We start from the raw sequence: 17,485 nt of genomic DNA on the forward strand, positions 1-17,485 counted from the left end.
TCCTTCTCTGTGCTCACCTGAGGACGCATTCAGCTGGCTAAGGAAAAAATGGTGTCCTGCAAATGCTGAAACATCATCTGCGGCATTTTTGACCAGGTACCAGACATCTGCAGCCCAGATTTGTCCTTGCTTTTGTGCCAGCCCTGGATGTTGTGTTACAGCCCCAGGGTTTGCAGGGTGTAAAGCAGTGCCCTGGGTGAGACCCACTCTGGTGGCATCACCGAGCACTGGTCTAAGACAAAGGACAAAGCACCTGAGGTGTCACATCCCGAGGTGTCTAGACTGAGGTTACAGCGGGTTCCTTCCCTGCTGGGCGTGAGTGCCTGGTGACCTGGCCATGGGCTGCGGGTTTTGGTGGCAGCCACCCGCCCCGGGCTCGCTGTGAGCCCCGCTGGGGTCAGCAGCCGGTGCTGCCCGGTGCCAGCCCGCCTTCCTCGGGGACTGCAGCCGTGCCTGGCCACCCACAATAGCTGCTTTCAGTCCAATTTCACCGAGGGGTAGAGCTCTCAGAAATACTAAGCTGCTGGAAAACAGGCTTCCTTCCTTAGCTGGTTTGTCACAGCCTTTAGGGAAGTTCCCATATCGGGTCTGGGACCTTGTGTCCAGGCCGTCCTTGGCGCTGAACGGGCACGGGGGATCTCTGTGCCTCCCGCTGCCATCAACCTTACCAGTATGGCACAGCTGAGGAAACTGAGGCACAGGGAGGTAATGGGGCTTGCCTGGGAATGAGCTGGGGCATTTCTGCAGATCAGCCCATCAGCTGTGACCAACCTGGGTGGTTTGGACCCTTCTCCTCAGGGACTAAAGAGGTCCTAAGCAGCCACTCTCCAGCTTTGGCGCTTCCCTGCTCTCACAGAGCAACATCAGCTCCACGAGTGATGGGTGGGAGAGCTCTGCGCGCACACCAGCAGAAGAGCCTTCGTCCCCAAAGTGCCACCAGCTCTTGTGCAGACCAGCAGCCACAGGCACTCAGTCCACGTCACCCCAAAACTCAGCAGAGGGTGCTGGGGAATCGCCTTCACAGCAGGTTGGGCAGTCGTGGGGCAGAGCCCACACCAGCCACATCCCTGCCCTTGGGGAGCCAATGCACTTTTGGGGGGGGCACAAAAAAACCCCACCACTTCAGTTTCTCACCTGAGTCCACCTGGCTATTCCTGTGTCGCTTCCCCACTGCTGTCAGGCGCATTGAGATCTGGAGAGCCTCAGTTTTCTTAAAGCCTCTGCTTTTTTGTGCTTTTCTTTCAACTTGTGCTCTCTTTTCTCATCCCACTGGAGATAATGCAGGGCAGAGGAGCCCCTGGGGCTTGGCCACCTACTCACTTCCTTTATGTCTTGTTAAGACTTCACTGTGGGCTTTGGTGGTGCCTCTGTAAAATGATGCTTGGTGCTTCTTTGTGTCCCAAAGCTTTCCTAAGGCCACAGGGAAAAGAAAAAAAAACCCAACAAACCCAAAAAGGCAGAAAGCCACAATGATGGAGGTGGAGAGGTGATATGGGGCTGCAGGCAGGGGCTGCTGGGGTGTAGGGTACCCGCACCCAGGGACTTTGTGGTGCAGGGGAAGGGCAGGGAGGGCTGGAGGCTGGGAGAAGGGGAGGGAAAGCCACCACCCTCTGGTGACAGCTCTGCGGAGCCCCCAGGGCTGCACCCAGGAGTGCCAAGGGTGGGTGCAGTGGGCAGGCCAGGCTCCCTGCAGCGTACGGCATGGCACCACAGCAGCCTCGGAGGATTTTGCAGAAGGGTGGGTGACATTAGCTGCGTCCCAGCTGGTGCTGCCCAGGTAGGAAACGCTGCCTTCCCCTGCTTGCCCAAGGGCACAGGCTGCCTTTTGCAAGAGGTCCCAGTGTCCCAGTCTGGTCCCAGTCCCAGGTTGCACAATGAAATAAACTCACCTAAATTCATTCTTCCAAAGTTTGCAGTTATTGAGGGGCAGCTAAAATTATTCCTCAAAATCCCCCAAAACCTTGGGTTCTGGTGAAGCCTCATGCTTCCCTACAAGCACCACACACCAGCACCTTCCACATTCCTCTCAGTCCAAACCTGGCCAAGGTGCACCCAATCTTACATCCAGGAGCAATTAAGTGAGCAACACAGCAATTATCGCCCTAGCCACTCTTCGTGGTCCTAGTCCATATGACCCTACAGCAATCCCTATAGCCCTATGGAGGAGGAAGAAATTAGCATCTGGCATAGGCTCACTAGCAAGATACTTCCCACTCTGGACTGTCCTCAGCCTGGCCACAGCTGTGTGAGGACGCACTCCAGCCATTGCAAGGCAGCTTTTAAAGGGCAGATCTTTCCCAAAGCTGCACACTCAGCCTCTGTGAGCACCTTTTCCAGAGGGCTCAGTCTCCCCTGGGGTCCTGAGAGCTGGGGCTTTGTATAGTCTGTGCCCTGAGGGGTTAAACACCGGGACATCTGATCTGGAAAATGAAAGAAGGGCTGTCTTTGGAAATTCCAGCCTGGTGTGTTGGGCTGCAGTGGCCTTGCAGGATGGTGGCTTGGAGAAGGAAGGAGGAGGGGTCTCCATCAGTGCAAGGCAGTTGGCAGCTCTGCCGGGAGCTGCTGGAGCAAACGAGCCGGTTGCAATGAGACACAGCTGCTCCGTGCATGCAGGTGCCACCTGCCCCCCCGGATCCACCCTCCGGCCTCCCAGGAGCCCTCATAGGTGCAGCAGGAGACACGCCGTGGGGACTGGGTGCTGTTTGGGAGACAGGGCCCTCCCCTTGCTCAGGTGAGAGGAAGGAAGAGGTAGGGAGAGGAGGAGCTGAGGGTGAGCGAGCGTTACTGCGGGCAGAGAGCAACTCTCGGGGTTTCTGGGCTGGTTGCTCCAAAGTTGAGGAGGTGCTGAGGTTCAGCAGCTGCCCAGGTAATGGGGAAGGTCCTGGGCAGTTTGCAGCATGTGGTGGATGGGGAGCGTGGACGTGCAGGGTGTGCAGGGCGTGCTGCTTATGGGGTGGCCCAGCTTGCTGCCACCTAGGAGCAGAGCACGCTGGCGTTAGCAAAATATCTGGCTTATTTTGAGAGGCTTTTTAGCTGGAGAGGTGGATGTGAGCTGTGTTGCCTCCATGGGGGAGGATTGCCCCCTTTGCCCTCTGTTAGAGCTGTGTGGTGAAGGGCTGTGATCCTGCTGTTTCTGGGGTTGAGGAGTAGGGATGCCCTGTTCCTCTGTAGGGTTTATTTGTTGAATGTGGCTTGGTGTCCTTGGGGTGCCTTGAAAACCCTTTCTCCTGCCCTGTCCACCTATTAATTTCTCTCCAGAGTGTAACTTATTCTTCATCTCGCTAATGGACCTGCTCCATTCGTGATGGGGCTGAGAGCTGTGAGAAATCTGAGCCTCTTCTCTCTGTTCCCTGCCTGTCTCCGGTTGTCCTGGGTGAAACCCACAGGGAGTTAAACTCACCGAGCTGAAAACTGTACCAGAGCCGTCCTCTTCCCACTGCCCCAAGCTCTGGGGCTGAGCAGGTCCCCAGCAACGTGTGGGCAGATGTCTGGGGAGGGGGCAGCTGCCCATTGAGGCATGAAGTCCTGTGGCAGGGACACTGGTTCTGCAGAGGGGATGTGGCCTTGGCACGAGGCGTTCAGCAGCATGTTTTGCTGGGTGGCTGCAGTGCTGTGTTAAGCCCTTGGCACCCTGTGTTCACCATGAAGGTGCTGCTGAGCATGGGGCTGTTCCTGGGGACTCTTTCCAAGCCCCCACCCCGAACTCTGTGGGCCATGCAGGTTTATCTGCCTGGGATTTTTCCTATGCACTTTTCAGGTCTGTCTCAATGGATATCCCAGCTGGGAGCCCATCAGCACTGCCCTGGGAACATCAGGGCCAACCCAATTGTTCCTCCTCTCCAAAAATCCACCCCCCCTGCAGCGAGGAGCTCTCTCCTGTTTGCTGCCAGGCCCTGCGGTGCAGCAGAGAAGGCAGCTGGAGGGCTGCCCACCCCGGCAGCGATGCCCAGGAAAGCTGGGCTCAGCAGGTTGGTGCGTGGCCCCGTGACCAGGGCCCCGCTCGCAGCAGAGCTGATGGAGGCACCGAAGCTTCGGGAGCCGGCTAGTGCTTCCCTGCCATCCCCCCCCTCCCAGGGAGGATCTGGGCTTTGGGCTCATTCCTGGTGGGGGGGACGGGACATGGAGTGGGGACCGCATCTCCCCACGCTGACCGCCTTCCAGGAGGGATGTCTGGGAACGAGACGGGGCTGAGCTTGTGCAAAACAGATCGGTGAGGTTGGGTGACTGCTGGGGCAGAGGGCTCGTCGGGTGGCACCTGCTTGTCCTCATCCCTTTGGGTAAGGAACCAACTCTCACCAACTGCCCCTTGGGTTGGGTGTGCGATGGGGGCTGTGCTGAGAGCCCCCAGGGACACCATGCTGTCAGCTGATCGTGCTGCTGGCACAAGAGGTTTCCTTTAGTTCATCCATGGTCCTTCTGAAGTGGTCATGCTGTGTTCTCATCCTCTCCTTGGGGCAAGGTGGGGTGCAGAGCTGGCAGCTCGGGAAGCTGGGCTCAGCCTCTGTGGTTCCAAGCCTCTGGTGTGATGTGCTGTGACACCAAGACGGTTGTCCTGCTGATGCTGCTGTCCTGCTAATGCCAAGTGCTGAGCAAATGGAGCAAGGGGCTCCTCTGGCCCAGGGGCTGGGACCAGCACCCTGACACAGATCTGCAAGAAAATACTCCAGGGATTTCAATGTGTTGACCAGCAGGCAGCTGCCAGCGGTGGGCTGCAGGAAGGGGGGCTGCATGAGAGCCATTTGGAGCCTGCGTGCCGCCTCATGTGGCTGGAGGCATGGCTGCGCTGCCAGCCCCAGCATGGACCACGTGAATCTCCAGCTTTGTAGCCATGCCTCTCCTCCAGCACAGCAGAGGGGAGTTGTCTCCACTCAGGGAGCGAGCAGCTGGAGGACGTGAGTGGGCGAGAGGATGAGCAGGAAGCAGGCAAGGCTTTCCTTCCATGTGTTCTTCCTAATGAAAACCAGGAGCTGTGCAACCTGAGAGTGCAGCAGTGCCTTGTGAAAAGGGCGTTGCAGAGCTGTCTGGGTGTCCTCTGGGCAGCACAGCCCCTTTGCTGGGATTCCCTGGGAAGATGGATGAGAGCGGCAGGGGCCAAGGTGTGGAGACCAGGGAGTTCTGGGTTTAACAAAGGCCATGTCTGGCCGATTCAGCAATGTCTAGGTGGGATGCCTTCCCCTCCAAGTAGGAAACGTTAGGTTTGGATTCTGTTCAAAGTGAGCATGTGGTGTGTGCAGCAGTTCCTCGGACTTCCCACCTCTTTGCCCTGAGTTGTTTTGGGTTTGGTTTTTTTTTTTTCAAGGACAGTGCAGGGCAGGAGGTCTCCCGCCAACCAAATTCTTGTTTGAAGGGATGTTGACAGCTTGATTGCAAAATGTTGCTGTGAGGTAGTATTTGCCCTCCCAAGGGGTAAATGTGATGGTGCATCCCAATGGCAGAGGTCTCTCCTCCAAGCGGGATGCAATAACTAATGCTCTGGCTTCTGTCCTGTTTTCTGGTGCTCACAGAGGCCCTGGCTGATCTTCCTCAAGGCCCTTCATGTATTTGCCTCAGTTTCCCTAGAGGCTTACCTGCCCCCATGATGGGGCTGTGTTTGCAGCTGTGAAATGACTCTCCTAGAGTAAACTCACATTGCATTTAGCTGCTGGAGCCCTTTTTCCCCACCTGAGTCTCTTCCTGTCTCTCACTCGCAGTCTCAAACAATGAACTACGTGGGACAGCTTGCTGAGACCGTCTTTGTCACGGTGAAGGAGCTGTACCGGGGTCTGAACCCCGCCACCCTGACGGGCTGCATCGATGTGGTTGTGGTGAGGCAGCCCGATAACTCCTTCCAGTGCTCCCCATTTCACGTGCGCTTTGGGAAGCTGGGTGTGCTGCGCTCCAAGGAGAAGGTGGTAAGTGGTGCCTGCTCTGGGACTATGCTTCCTCTCTGGTGTCTCCAGACCTAGGTTAGGTTCCATAACCTGTGGAAGAACTTTGTTTGAGGGGAATGGGAGCCCTGCTGAAAGGGGTGCTCGCTAATTTTTTGGGGGGATGCCCCTGAAAGAAACCCATACTCTTCCAAAGAGGACTGTGCTTCCCAGAAAAATTGGGAGAGGTCCCTTGCGTCAAAGGCTGGGTGGCTGTCAGCCCTCTGAGCAACCCCAACCCGTCCCCTCCCTGGGGAAGTGCCTTCCTGTATGCTGATGGGTGAGTGGGTTCAGATGGACAGGCTTCTTCTGCCCCTTGCCAGGTTGACATTGAAATCAATGGGGAGCCTGTGGACCTGCACATGAAGCTGGGTGACAATGGAGAGGCCTTCTTCGTCCAGGAGTTGGAGGAGAATGAGGTTGGTGATGAAGAGGTGCTGCTGGTCTGTGTCCTCCTGTGACCATCTGGAAGTGCAGGCTTGAGGTGGCAGGACCAGGTTTGGACTGCTGCTCTTCCACAGGGTGACTCCATTATCCCCTCTGATGTTTTGTGTGTCCAGAAACGTTTCTACTTGAAGGACCTTGCAACCGGTGTGGAGGATCTGAGCACTGGAGCACCCTGAGGGAGCATTAGACTAAATATCTGCATCCCAGACTGGCCTCCACCCATGGGCATGGCTGCTGGCCAGCCAGGCAGATATCTCGGAGCTTGGCCTCTTGGGGGCTCTTGTGACAGGGATGAGAGTGAGCCAGATGCTGTGGCAGGCTGCCCGCTCCACTGGGAAGCGGGATGAGACTAGTTGTGGCTTCCAGAAATCTTGGCAGTTGTCTCCCAGGCTGACTTGTGGTCGCTGCTAGCCTGGGCTGGGTTTGAGAGCAGGGAGAGGGCTCTAGAGCCGAATCCCGTTTGCAGCCTTTGTAATTCTGGTCTCATGGTGCCATCTCCTGCCTGCCTATCCTTGCCCACGTTAAAGATGTCTTTAGCTTGTGGCTGCATAGCCCTGCTTCTTTTTTTATTCACGTATTGTACGGACAAAACCTTTCCTTTTGGGCCTAGCCACAAAACCACCCCCAAGTCGAGGGCTTGATGGTGTTGGTTGTGCTGGTGGTGTATCTTGTACAGACAAGAGCCATGAGCTGCCAGGCTGGAAAGGAGGGTGCTGGAGCTGATGGGCTCTTCCCATCCCTGTTGCAGGGCAGCATCCCCTCCTCCTTCTGCACATCCCCCATCCCCACGGAGCAGAGCCTGGAGGATGCTGCTCAGACTTCTCATGGGCGAGAGGCCTCCAGTGCTGAAGCGACCCTGCGCAAGAGGAGGCGACGCAGGAGGAAGCCTAAGCGGAAGGAGGTGTTGGACTCCGAGTTAGAAGGCTGCGAGGAGACCAAAAGCAAGATGTCCGTGAAGGAGCTGTGCAAGCTGCCAGTCCCAAGGTGAGCTGCTTGGTCTGGGCAGGGTGATATGGTGGGTCAAGCCTGTAGGTTCACTTGGCGATGCCCAGCAGTACTGAAATATGGGGGAAGTGTTTCTAAGTTGGACCCCAGCCTCCTGTGGAGTAGAAAGCCAGTGGAAATGGTGAAGTTGAGTATTGCCAGCTTTCCAGGAGAGGAGGCTGGTGCCTGAGAGTAGCATAACTGACCTCTTTCCTCCTTTGCAGTGATTCAGTGTATTTCTCCTTCGCTGATCTCCCTGAAGAAGAAACCGGGTCGTTGCAGTCCCCAGAGATGCACCCTTACTCTGACGGGGAGCTGGCCTCTGTGGACAGGTACTGGGCAGAGCCAAGGCGATCTGCTCGGCATTCATGCGAGCAGGGGACGTGCCTTGTGGCTGGGAAGGTGGTAAGGAAAAGGGACTTGGGGGTGTCAGGAGAGGAGGGTTTTCCTGGCCTGATATGGTGTGGCTGGAGGAAAGCTCGGAGCCCATGAGAGACACTTCTGGCCATGGTGACAGAAGCAAGAAGCCTGCATGCACAGGGCTCTCCTGCCTCTGCTGCTGAGCTGCTTCTGGACAACTGGTGGCATAGCACTTTGTTTCCTTGGGTGTCAGCTTCCTATAGGTCTTGCTCATTTGTAAGTGATAGTCTTATGGGGCAGAACTGACTCTATGGGAAACCAGCCTTACAAGGTTCTTGGCCCTAAATGTCCTTGCAGTGATAGGTAAGCACGGGGCTGTAGAGTAGATGAGGTCCCATATTGCCTTCTCTTCTTGTAGCCCCTCCCTGAGCCATCTGTCTTCTCCCAAAAGTGACTCTGAACTGGAGATCAGACCACAGGAGAGTTTTGCTCTAGGGGCTGAATCCCACATGCAGTGGACTTGGGGAAGGCTCCCTCAGGTGAGTCCCTGCTCTTGCTCTTCTTTAGCAGCTGGTGGGAGGGGGTGTCTGAAAGGCCTGCAGAAAGTGGAGGAGGCTGTGGCCAGGCAGCCTTAGAGGAGTTGTCCTCTTCTGCCTGATGCTTTGGGCAACTTCGCGTCCTCAAACCTGTTCTTCTGCTTTCCTTGAGGTGAATAAATCGGAACGAGTTGAACCAGCCAAGTTGACAAAGACCATTGCTACTGCAGTGACCACTGTCTCTGCAACACTGGTCCCAGTGGATGAGGCAATCCATCTTGTTGCCACCTCTGAAGGTCTGGGAGGAGGTCCAAGTCCAGCAGGACCTCAGGGCACACCTTGTTACTCTGCTGTGTCTGTTGTTAAGCCAACACCCGCACCCCTGGATGGGAATGGCCTCCCCAGGAAGAAGGACATCCCCAGTGCTGTGGGGGCAGAGAGCCTGTTGGAGGTCGCCTCAGCCCCACAAGAGAAACAGGAGGGAGGTGGGACTGTTGTGCCAGAGGTTCAGCCAGATGTGGAGCCCTTTGAGGGAGCCGCTGCTCTGAGGCAGGTGGGCTCGGAGGACCCTGAGCCCCAGCTGGAAAGCCAGAGGAGACAAGGTGAGTGGGTGACTGGTGCCACTGGAAGCGGTGTTTGAGCCGGCAGATGTATCTGACTTGGATGGGGGCTGGGTTGTTCATTCAGTGTAACTCCTTCATGACTGCCCTGGGTATTCAAGGTTGCTTTGCCCTCTCCATCTGCTACCAGCTCCTTTGCTTTGAAGAGACATTCCTCAGGTTTCCTCCTTTCGGTTGACCACCCAGCTCTCCAGGAAGGCTTTCTTGCCTTATGTTTCCTGAGATCCATCCTTGGATGTCTCTGCTTTTGCATGCTTAGAAGATTTCTCAGTAGTGTAGACCATACCTTAACTTGAAGTGTCTGGCAGCATCTGGCCTGAGTTGTGCCTTCATCCTGAGGACGCCAAGTAAGATGGAAAATCATACAGAGCAAAGTATGCATGTGTCTCCCTTGACAGTGTATTTAAGGACTTTTATGTTGTTACCTGTCCTAGCCAACCTTACTCTTCCAGCCAGCATGAATTTGGAACGAAATTGTCTCCCTGAAGAAGAGACGCTTGGGATTCCTCATTGTACAAAGAGGGAGATCACAAAATGTTATCTTGCATGGTGCTAACTTCAAACAGCACCTTCAGATTGTCATAGCAGAACATAGGCAGGACTTTGGCTTGTCCTTTGTGTCCTCTTGGCAAGTGGTCTCATGCCAGTGCAGGTGTCTTGAGGTACTTCTGTTGCTGTTGATTTAAGGCAGCTTTTCAAGTAGGAAAAGAGATGCCCTCTTTATACGATATACGAATATGATAGAGGAAAATGCTGTTAGCTTTCTCGATAGACGCTGAGATGGTTGGAAAGGTGATTCAGCTAAGCTCTCTTCCCTTCTGTCTGTGCATTGAGGATCCACCAAAAGAAGTCCTCACTTGGGTCCTAGTGATGTTTACCTGGAAGACCTCTCCAGCCTGGATGAGGAGCAGGTGGCTCTCTATTTCCCGAGGAGGTATGGGCTGCCCCAGCTGGCCAAGCTCAGACCTTCTTGAGCAATTTGCTTACAGCGAAGGATGGAGGTATGTCTAAAGCTATTGCCTGATGTTGCCACTGTTTCTTCTGTTGCTGGTAGTGACACAGAGCAGAGTTCAAAGCCTGTGGCAGACCCAAGCAACCCTCTGTGTGTCCAGCTGCCATCCGACTCGCCCACCGACAGCCCCATGGACTCCGACTCTGATCTGATGCCCGCAATTGCCCTGTCGCTGTGCGGAGGCCTGGGGGGTAGCAGGCAGATCTCTCGTGGTAGGTGGGAGGGGAGGGGGAATCTGCTGTCCTGAAATCCATTCTATACACCAGTGGCATGACACAGCCTCTGTCCCACCAGAGAAGTTCATGGAGCACATGGTCTCCTACCAGCAGTTTGCTGAGAATCCAGGACTCATCGATGACCCGAACCTGGTGATACTGATCAACAAGAAGTGAGTGGCCAGCTCTTCCTGCTGCTTCATCCCAAGATGACCAGTGTGGCCCCTTTGTCCCTACAGAAACACTCCTGTAGGAGTGTGACTCCATCCCAGACAATGATTATACCACAGTAGTTGTGGGAGGGGACCTTCTGGCCATGCTGCAGGATGGTGATCTGGAAACAGCCCTCACTCCAAGAGTGGTGATGTTCCCATCCCTCTTCTTCCAGGTATTACAACTGGGCAGTGGCTGCTCCCATGGTCCTGTCCCTGCAGGCTTTCCAGAGGAACATTCCTGAGGTCAGTGGCACAACACATTTACTGGCCATGCTTCTCAGCAGGGCTTGAAGTGTGCAGTGGGGCTGCAAGAGGCCAAGCTGCCCATCTGGGGCTTTGCAGGCAGTCTGGGGCAGAGCTGAACATCACTCCAGCCCACAAACGCTGAGGTCTGTCCTTTGCCCCAGAGAGACCTCAGGGTGGCTTTTAGATACCTGGGTACCACTGATGCCTGGAGAGCAGAGATCTCATTGTCAAAAATCTCCTCTTCTGATGGTTGTATCTGTGCAAGGCTGGCCAGAGCCAGGGGCACTGGCAGTCTGGAGGATTTGGGACTGCATGAGCCCACTCCAGGGCTCTGTCAACCTGGCTGGGGTTGTATGGAATAAGGCATCTGGATCTCTTTTTTTTTTTTTTTTTTTTTTTTTCTTTCCACCTCAAGCTGCATGAAGGGAACAAGTCATTGTACCCTTCACCCCAAAGCCATCTCAGCTCACAATGTGGCAGGAGTCACACATCTTATCCTGTGAATAATTTTGCAAAGGAAACCCTGCCTGGGCAAGGGTCTCCTTAGCCTGTTGGCAGCTGAGCCTCCCTGGGCTGAGGTCTGACTTCATCCCATGTTCTGCCACGTTCACAGAGCACCATTGACCAACTTGTGAAGGAGAAGATGCCCAAGAAAGGCAGCGGGTGGTGGTTTTCCTGGAGGAGGAGAGAATTCCCGGCAGAGGAGGTGTGCAGCAGTGGCTGTGACAACTGTGTCCCCAGAGGACAGGCACCATTCTGGTGGCTGGCAGGGGTGGGGGTAGGAGAGCAGCAGGGTCTTCGGGATGGCCTGAGGCTGAGTACAAGGGCAGCCAGAGGGACCTGCTGGCAAGGTGATTTCTGAAGGTTGCTGCTGTCCCCTCGGGTCTGTTAATGCCTGAGCAGCAGAACAACACCTGGTAATGCGGCAACGTGGACCTTGTAATGGTGAGACCTCTTGCCACGTGCCCCTCATGCCGCAGCCCAGGCACCATGCGTGCTTGCTGGTCTCCCTGCCCCACCACAGCACCGGGTTGTGGTTCCTCTTCCATGGGGCAGTGGCCTCATGAAGGCAGGGGGATGCATTGCCACCTCTTTTCTGGTATCGCTGCTCCAAGTGGCAGTAAAGCAAAGCAGCCCCTGCTCCTGCCCTTGGCACTGAGGTGCTAACGACACCGCTCTCTGCCTGCAGCAGCAGTCGAGGCCAGGGAAAGCCAATGTGGGGACGCTGCAGCCTGACTCTGCTCAGCAGAGGTGAGTGCCTCCCTCCCAGGTTGCCTCTAGGAGTCTGTGCATGCTCCTGATCTCTTCTCCTCTTAAATGACCAGTGATTCCCAAGTCTACTTAATGCATGAGGGCAGAAAGCTCTGTTAAGGCTCTGGCTGACCCTGGTCCAGCCAAGCTCTTCCATGGCTGCTTCCTGGTGGGTGGGTTGTCCTGGGTCCCCCCCAGGTCTCCCCTGGTACTCATGGGGAAAGCTGTGGTCTGCAGAGTAAAGCCAACATGCTCTTCCCTTCTTTGTGTAGGCAGGAGGAAGAGGAGTCATCCAGTGACGATGAGCTCCTGCACCCTGGGGACATGTTAGCAATGGATGCCCCTGCACAGAAATCTCTGCCAGCCTACAAGAAATCCCTGCGGCTCTCCTCCGAACAAATCGTGTGTACTTTACTCCTCCTCCTTCACTGCCTGCTTGTGTGTGTAGGGGTGAGACACACTTAAACAGGGATTTCTCTACTCCTGACCTCATGTTTTCATAGGACATCGAAGTGTTTCGCCCTAGGTGGCCACCCTGTAGAGGCTTAGGGTCTCTGGTCTGGCCAGGTGGCAGTCTGGCCTCTGGCAAGCCTTGGACTGGTGTGAATCGGTGCTGGTGTACCACTTTTGTTCCCCTTCTGCCACAGGGAAGGCTGAATCTGCAGGATGGCCCCAACGAGGTGGCGTTCAGCGTGACGACTCAGTACCAGGGCACGTGCCGCTGTGAGGCCACCATCTACCTGTGGAACTGGGATGACAAGGTGGTGATCTCGGACATCGATGGCACCATCACCAAGTAAAGGGCCCTTCTCCTACCCCACATCCCTGCTCCCCCTGTTAGAGGGAAGTGTCCTTTCAAGGCTTGCGTAAGCAGTCAGGAGGGACCACAAACACCATCATGGTGGGGGTGGATACCCACCAGCTTGGATCAGCCTCACCTGGTCTCCTTTCCTTCTAGGTCAGATGCTCTTGGGCACATCTTGCCGCATCTGGGAAAAGACTGGACTCATCACGGGATTGCGAAGCTCTTCCACAAAATCCACCTGTAAGTATTGGATCAACTGAGGCCAAGGGGAAGTAGGAGGATGACGGAGGAGAGGCTGAGTGGGAGCCAGAGTCAGGGCTCCTTACTCACTGATGCTGGCCAAGATAGCCTAATTTTCTGCCATCAGTGATGGTTGATGCTTGCTGTGCTGTCTAGGTGATGTTGGGGGGTGAAAGCAGTGGGCTTCCCCTGGGCGCTGGGAGCGGATGCTTGCATTGCCTTCCCTGGGAGGAGCGTGGGTTAGCGGAGGCTTTGCTGGGGAGACGTGGCTGAGCACCGAAGGAGATGAGATCGCACCTGAGAGGCCGCAGGCACAGCCGGGTGCCTTTTGGGTCGCTGTGCAGCAGTGGCACGGGGGTCCACCCGGCACTGCCAGCCCCGTGGGTCGGTGCCGGTTGCCTCTCTGGGCGCCCAGCTACCGCTTCGCATACCCCCAGGGGACCGACCCGCCCCGAGGCGCGATGCTGTCCCCGCACTCGGCGGAGCCCGGCAGCGGGTCCCCGCGGAGCCCGGCCTTTCGCTCCGTCCCTGGCACCTGTGGCCACTAAGAGGCACTGTGGGCCCGCGGATGGCTCGTCCCGGCTTCGGGGGGGGGGGGGACGACACGGGGCTCCCACTTCCCGGGGGGCTGCGGGTGCGGGGCTGGGGCTGCCCTCGCTGACACCTCGGCTGCCGTCTCTGATCCCGCAAGAGCACCATAGCCGAGCTGCCCATCCAGCCGTGCTGGCTGCTTGCGGGTCTGCAGGGGCTGTGTCCAGCTCCCCACAAGCCACAGGCAGCCCAGTGTGATAAAGGTGCTGGCCTGGGGGTCCCATCTGGGTGCTCGGGTACCAAGCAGCAAAGGGCACTTTGCAGCTGGGATGGGCATGTGGCTGCTGGGAAGGGCCGGGAGGGTGATACGGGGTCCCCCTCCAGCGCTGCTCCCCAGGCTTCCCAGCAGTGAGGCAGGTAGGGATCTGTTTTAGCCTGAGTCTCAGGGTGAGTAATCATGCTGTCTGCAAAGCCACCTTGCTTGCTGAAGGGGTGAACAGGGTTTGGGCTTAGGCCAGGTATTCAGCCTCATTCTCCCTCTTCCTCCTCCTCCACCTCAGAGCAGGAGTGGGAGGACACCTTGTCCAGGGCACAGCTCAGAGGGCTTCCCTGTCCTCTCTCTAGGAATGGCTACAAGTTCCTCTACTGCTCAGCCAGAGCAATTGGCATGGCACACATCACCAAAGGCTACCTCAAATGGGTCAACGAGCAAGGCTGTGCCCTCCCTAAGGGCCCCATCCTGCTCGCCCCCAGCAGCCTCTTCTCTGCCTTTCACAGGTACTGCATCCTCTCCTCCCCCCTAGCCCTGCACCTCCTGTGTTCCTGGGGATGGCACCCCCCTTCCTCAGCTTGATGCTGAGGGATGTCACAGCCTTAAACTGCTTCTGGCCTCCTTGGTGCAGGATGCCTTTCATGGGAGGCAGCAAGGGAACTGCCTGCCCTCCCTGGAGCTTCATGGTGAAGTTCCTGATGCACAAAACCTCTCTTGCCCTTCAAATCACTTCTTTGAGCCCCAAACAGCCTGGCTGTCCACAGTCCTGGCCTGCTCTGTGCATGTGTCTTGTGCTGCAGGGAGGTGATTGAGAAGAAGCCAGAGGTGTTCAAGATCGCCTGCTTGATGGACATCAAAAACCTGTTTGCCACGAAGCTGCCCTTCTACGCAGCCTTTGGGAACAGAGCCAACGTGAGCGGGTCTCCTGGGGAGGAGGAGGAAGGGCTCAGGCTGGGGCGGTGGTGGTGGTGCAGCTCTCATGCCTTGATGGCCTTCCTTGGGCAGGACGTCTATGCTTACAAGCAAGTGGGCCTGCTGGAGAGCCGCATATTCACGGTCAACCCCAAGGGAGAGCTGATCCAGGAGCTCACAAAGAACCACAAGTCAACGTAAGCGATGTGCTTGTTCCTCGGCACCTTTGGGTTAACCTGGCTTTAACCCAGAGAAGCATCTCATGGGGTAGAAAAGCAAACAAAACCCCAATGACCCCAATGCAACTTCTTTCTTACCCCCATAGGTACGAGCGGCTGTCGGAGCTGGTGGAGCTCATCTTCCCTCCCCTGGGACAGAGTGGGAGCGTCGCTCTGGTGTGTCCAGAGTACAGCCACTTTGCCTACTGGAGACCTCCACTGCCTGCCGTTGACTTGGAGGCCTTCTCCTGACCCTGTTACCTGTGGAGACCTGACCCAGGGCTCTCCTGTGCATCCTCTGCCGGGACTGGGTGCTCCAGCTGCATCTCCTCCTCCCTGTTTGCTGCTCAGGCATTTTGCACTTCTGATACGGGTCATGTTCTGCACTAGAAACTCCCCTTCTCAGGGGACCAAAGGGGGGTAAATGGGTAAAACTCCATTTACTAAATGGAAACTCCTATAATTCCTCTTAATGTTCTTAACACCTTTAAACCCTGGATCTCTTTTAAAGGTAGTGGTGGGTCACTGTCTTATTTATTGATGAGCCTCTGGCATAGCTATTTCTACCTCCAGTATGACCAGTGTTCCCAGACAGTCCAGCTACCTGCAGTTTGGTAGCTGATGGATTGAAGCTGTCCTGTGGTTTAACAGCTCATTAAGGTGGATGGAAGCTGTTGAGGTTTTGAGTTTTCTTCACTAATATTCACTAATAGCAATAATTAATAAATAGTGCCAGGCTGCCTCTTGTCTGCTGTAGCCCTGTGCATGGAAGTGGGAGCCAGGCTCTGTGTCCTTTTACAAACATGGTTGCGTTTATCCTGCTGAAGTGCCCTGCCAAGGGGGTCTGGTCTTGGTGGAGATGGGGGCAGGACCTACAGCTTCCTTGGCCTGTGGAGCAGCTGCACTAGAAAAGGACTTTTGTATCTTAAGTTTTTTCTTTTTTTGCCTATTACCTTCAGGTAATGTTGCAAAATTGATATAATACAGGAAGCAAACCCTGGCTTTACCTGTGTGTTGCATGGGGGTGAATCTCTCCTGTGCTGGCAGCCTGCCACAATCTTGTGCTAGGGCAGGAGCTTATTCCTGTGCCCCTGTGTTGGAGCGTTCCACGGAAAGCTCAGCTGTCCTAAAGCAGGCTTGGGCTGGGACTCAACCAGCCTGTCCCATGCTGGGTGGGGGACTTCTCTGAAACCTGCTTGCCAGCACTGCTGGGTGTTCAGCCAGCCTGGTGCCCCTGCTCTGGGAGCTCTCAGCTCTACATAAAACAAAACAGGCAGGAGTACTGCTGGGCTCCTTCCTCCAGTCTGGCATCCAGCTTCTCCTTTCCTAACCACTGTGTCATCTCCTTCTCGTGTGCTTTAACTATAGCTCTGCTTTTCTGAAAGCCACACCAAGTCATTTTGATCCTGGAAACCTCAGCAAGAAATACTTTATTTTTTTCCTTTCCAGTACAAACACTTTTTCAGCTTTTAAAATCTGAACAAATGTACACGGTTTTAAAAACAATAAAACACAGCCTTTTAACAGGATCAGTTATCAACTGCCTTGGAAAGCTGCCTGTGCAAGGACAACTGCACGGGCACCATCTCCTTCCTTCTCTGCAAGCAAAAAAAAAAAAAAAATGCCCTATTTTGTACAGAGTTCCTTTCACCTTTTAAACATGAATAGCTGAGAACTGAAATACAAACTGGCCGTAGCTTCAAGTGACTAGTCAGGAATAGTCCAAACATAGCACCACTTTCTGGAAGGGTAGACTTCTTCCTTGTCCCAGTTTTGTTACGGCCAGTCCCGGCTCCCTCTGTGCTGGAGGAAGCTGTTGCTGTTCAGCTGCTCTCTAACCCAGCCCTGGCCTGGGAAGGGGTGAGCCTGGCCCTTGGCTTAATTTTCTCTTTGGTTGCTGCAGCCCTTTTTCTCCCTGTTGTGAGAGGATGGGGAGGGGGGCTTGGGCAGGATGCTACTGTGGGGCGAGGGCTCCCCTGGCCTGTTGCAAAGTGCCGAAGGCTGACTTAAGACTCCTTCCATGGGCTGGGAGGGGAAAAAAAATAGGTTTGTTGCCTAAAGGCAGGTTTTGCAGGATGCCCAAAGGCAGCTGGAGGTTGCTCCTCAGCTGGACAAGTGTCTCAGCAGCTGCAGCATAGCTCCAAATCAGCACAGCCCAAAGCAGCAAGAGTGGATTCTGGTGCTGTGAGCATCCAGCAGCCTGTGAGCTGGTGGGGGTAAGCGAGTGGTGGGAGGCCAGGTCCCCTCTCCCTGCTTGTACAGCTGATGGCCCACAGTCCTCTGGCAGGGGAAAGAGCTTTTACTGCATCAGGGTAACATGACACAGCCAACTGGACTCGGTGATTCCTGTCATCCTCGCTAGCCTGGAAGCATCTGTTTCAGGGAGCTCATCCAGTTTTTATGGAGGAAAAAAGGCACCCAGATGCATCTTTGCTGGGAGCTGCTGCTGCTTTGTGCTGGTCAGAGCACAGAGCTGCTCCTTTGTGGGGCAGGGATGGACCAGGGGAGGAATTGTGGTGCGGAAGAGCAGGGACAACCTGGTGAGGATGATGGGCATGAGATGGGAGCTGAAGGCTAGCTGGTATGGAAGGGTCCATGAGCTGCAACGCTGAGCTGATTGATAGAAAAACATGTTCCTCTGCTATAAAGTGCCAGAGCTGTTAAGATGGAGGCTCTTTAATTTCCTCTTCATCCTTTCTGATGGTAATGAAGTCCC

The 17,485-nt window shown here is 55.4% G+C and overlaps 1 protein-coding gene across 2 annotated transcripts; it reads left to right on the top strand.

Annotated features, from left to right (window-relative positions):
* Window positions 1-2,804: 2,804 nt before the first annotated feature.
* LPIN3 (lipin 3) lies at window positions 2,805-16,596 on the top strand. Of its 2 annotated transcripts, none has more exons than XM_050907463.1 (20): window positions 2,805-2,866; window positions 5,691-5,891; window positions 6,230-6,325; window positions 7,102-7,337; window positions 7,562-7,669; window positions 8,116-8,236; window positions 8,406-8,835; window positions 9,688-9,787; window positions 9,908-10,077; window positions 10,160-10,253; window positions 10,469-10,538; window positions 11,155-11,247; window positions 11,731-11,792; window positions 12,065-12,194; window positions 12,440-12,588; window positions 12,751-12,837; window positions 13,993-14,145; window positions 14,440-14,551; window positions 14,645-14,748; window positions 14,877-16,596. In XM_050907463.1, exons 2-20 carry the CDS (start codon window positions 5,700-5,702, stop codon window positions 15,019-15,021), a joined length of 2,652 nt encoding a protein of 883 aa, XP_050763420.1. In that variant the 5' UTR covers window positions 2,805-2,866; window positions 5,691-5,699; the 3' UTR covers window positions 15,022-16,596. The 2 variants fall into 2 exon arrangements, with proteins under 2 accessions (XP_050763420.1, XP_050763421.1); XM_050907464.1 differs by having other exon boundaries at window positions 11,734-11,792.
* Window positions 16,597-17,485: the final 889 nt, after the last annotated feature.

The sequence above is a fragment of the Gymnogyps californianus genome, chromosome 17, assembly GCF_018139145.2.
Source record: "Gymnogyps californianus isolate 813 chromosome 17, ASM1813914v2, whole genome shotgun sequence".
Taxonomy (NCBI): Eukaryota; Metazoa; Chordata; class Aves; order Accipitriformes; family Cathartidae; genus Gymnogyps; species Gymnogyps californianus.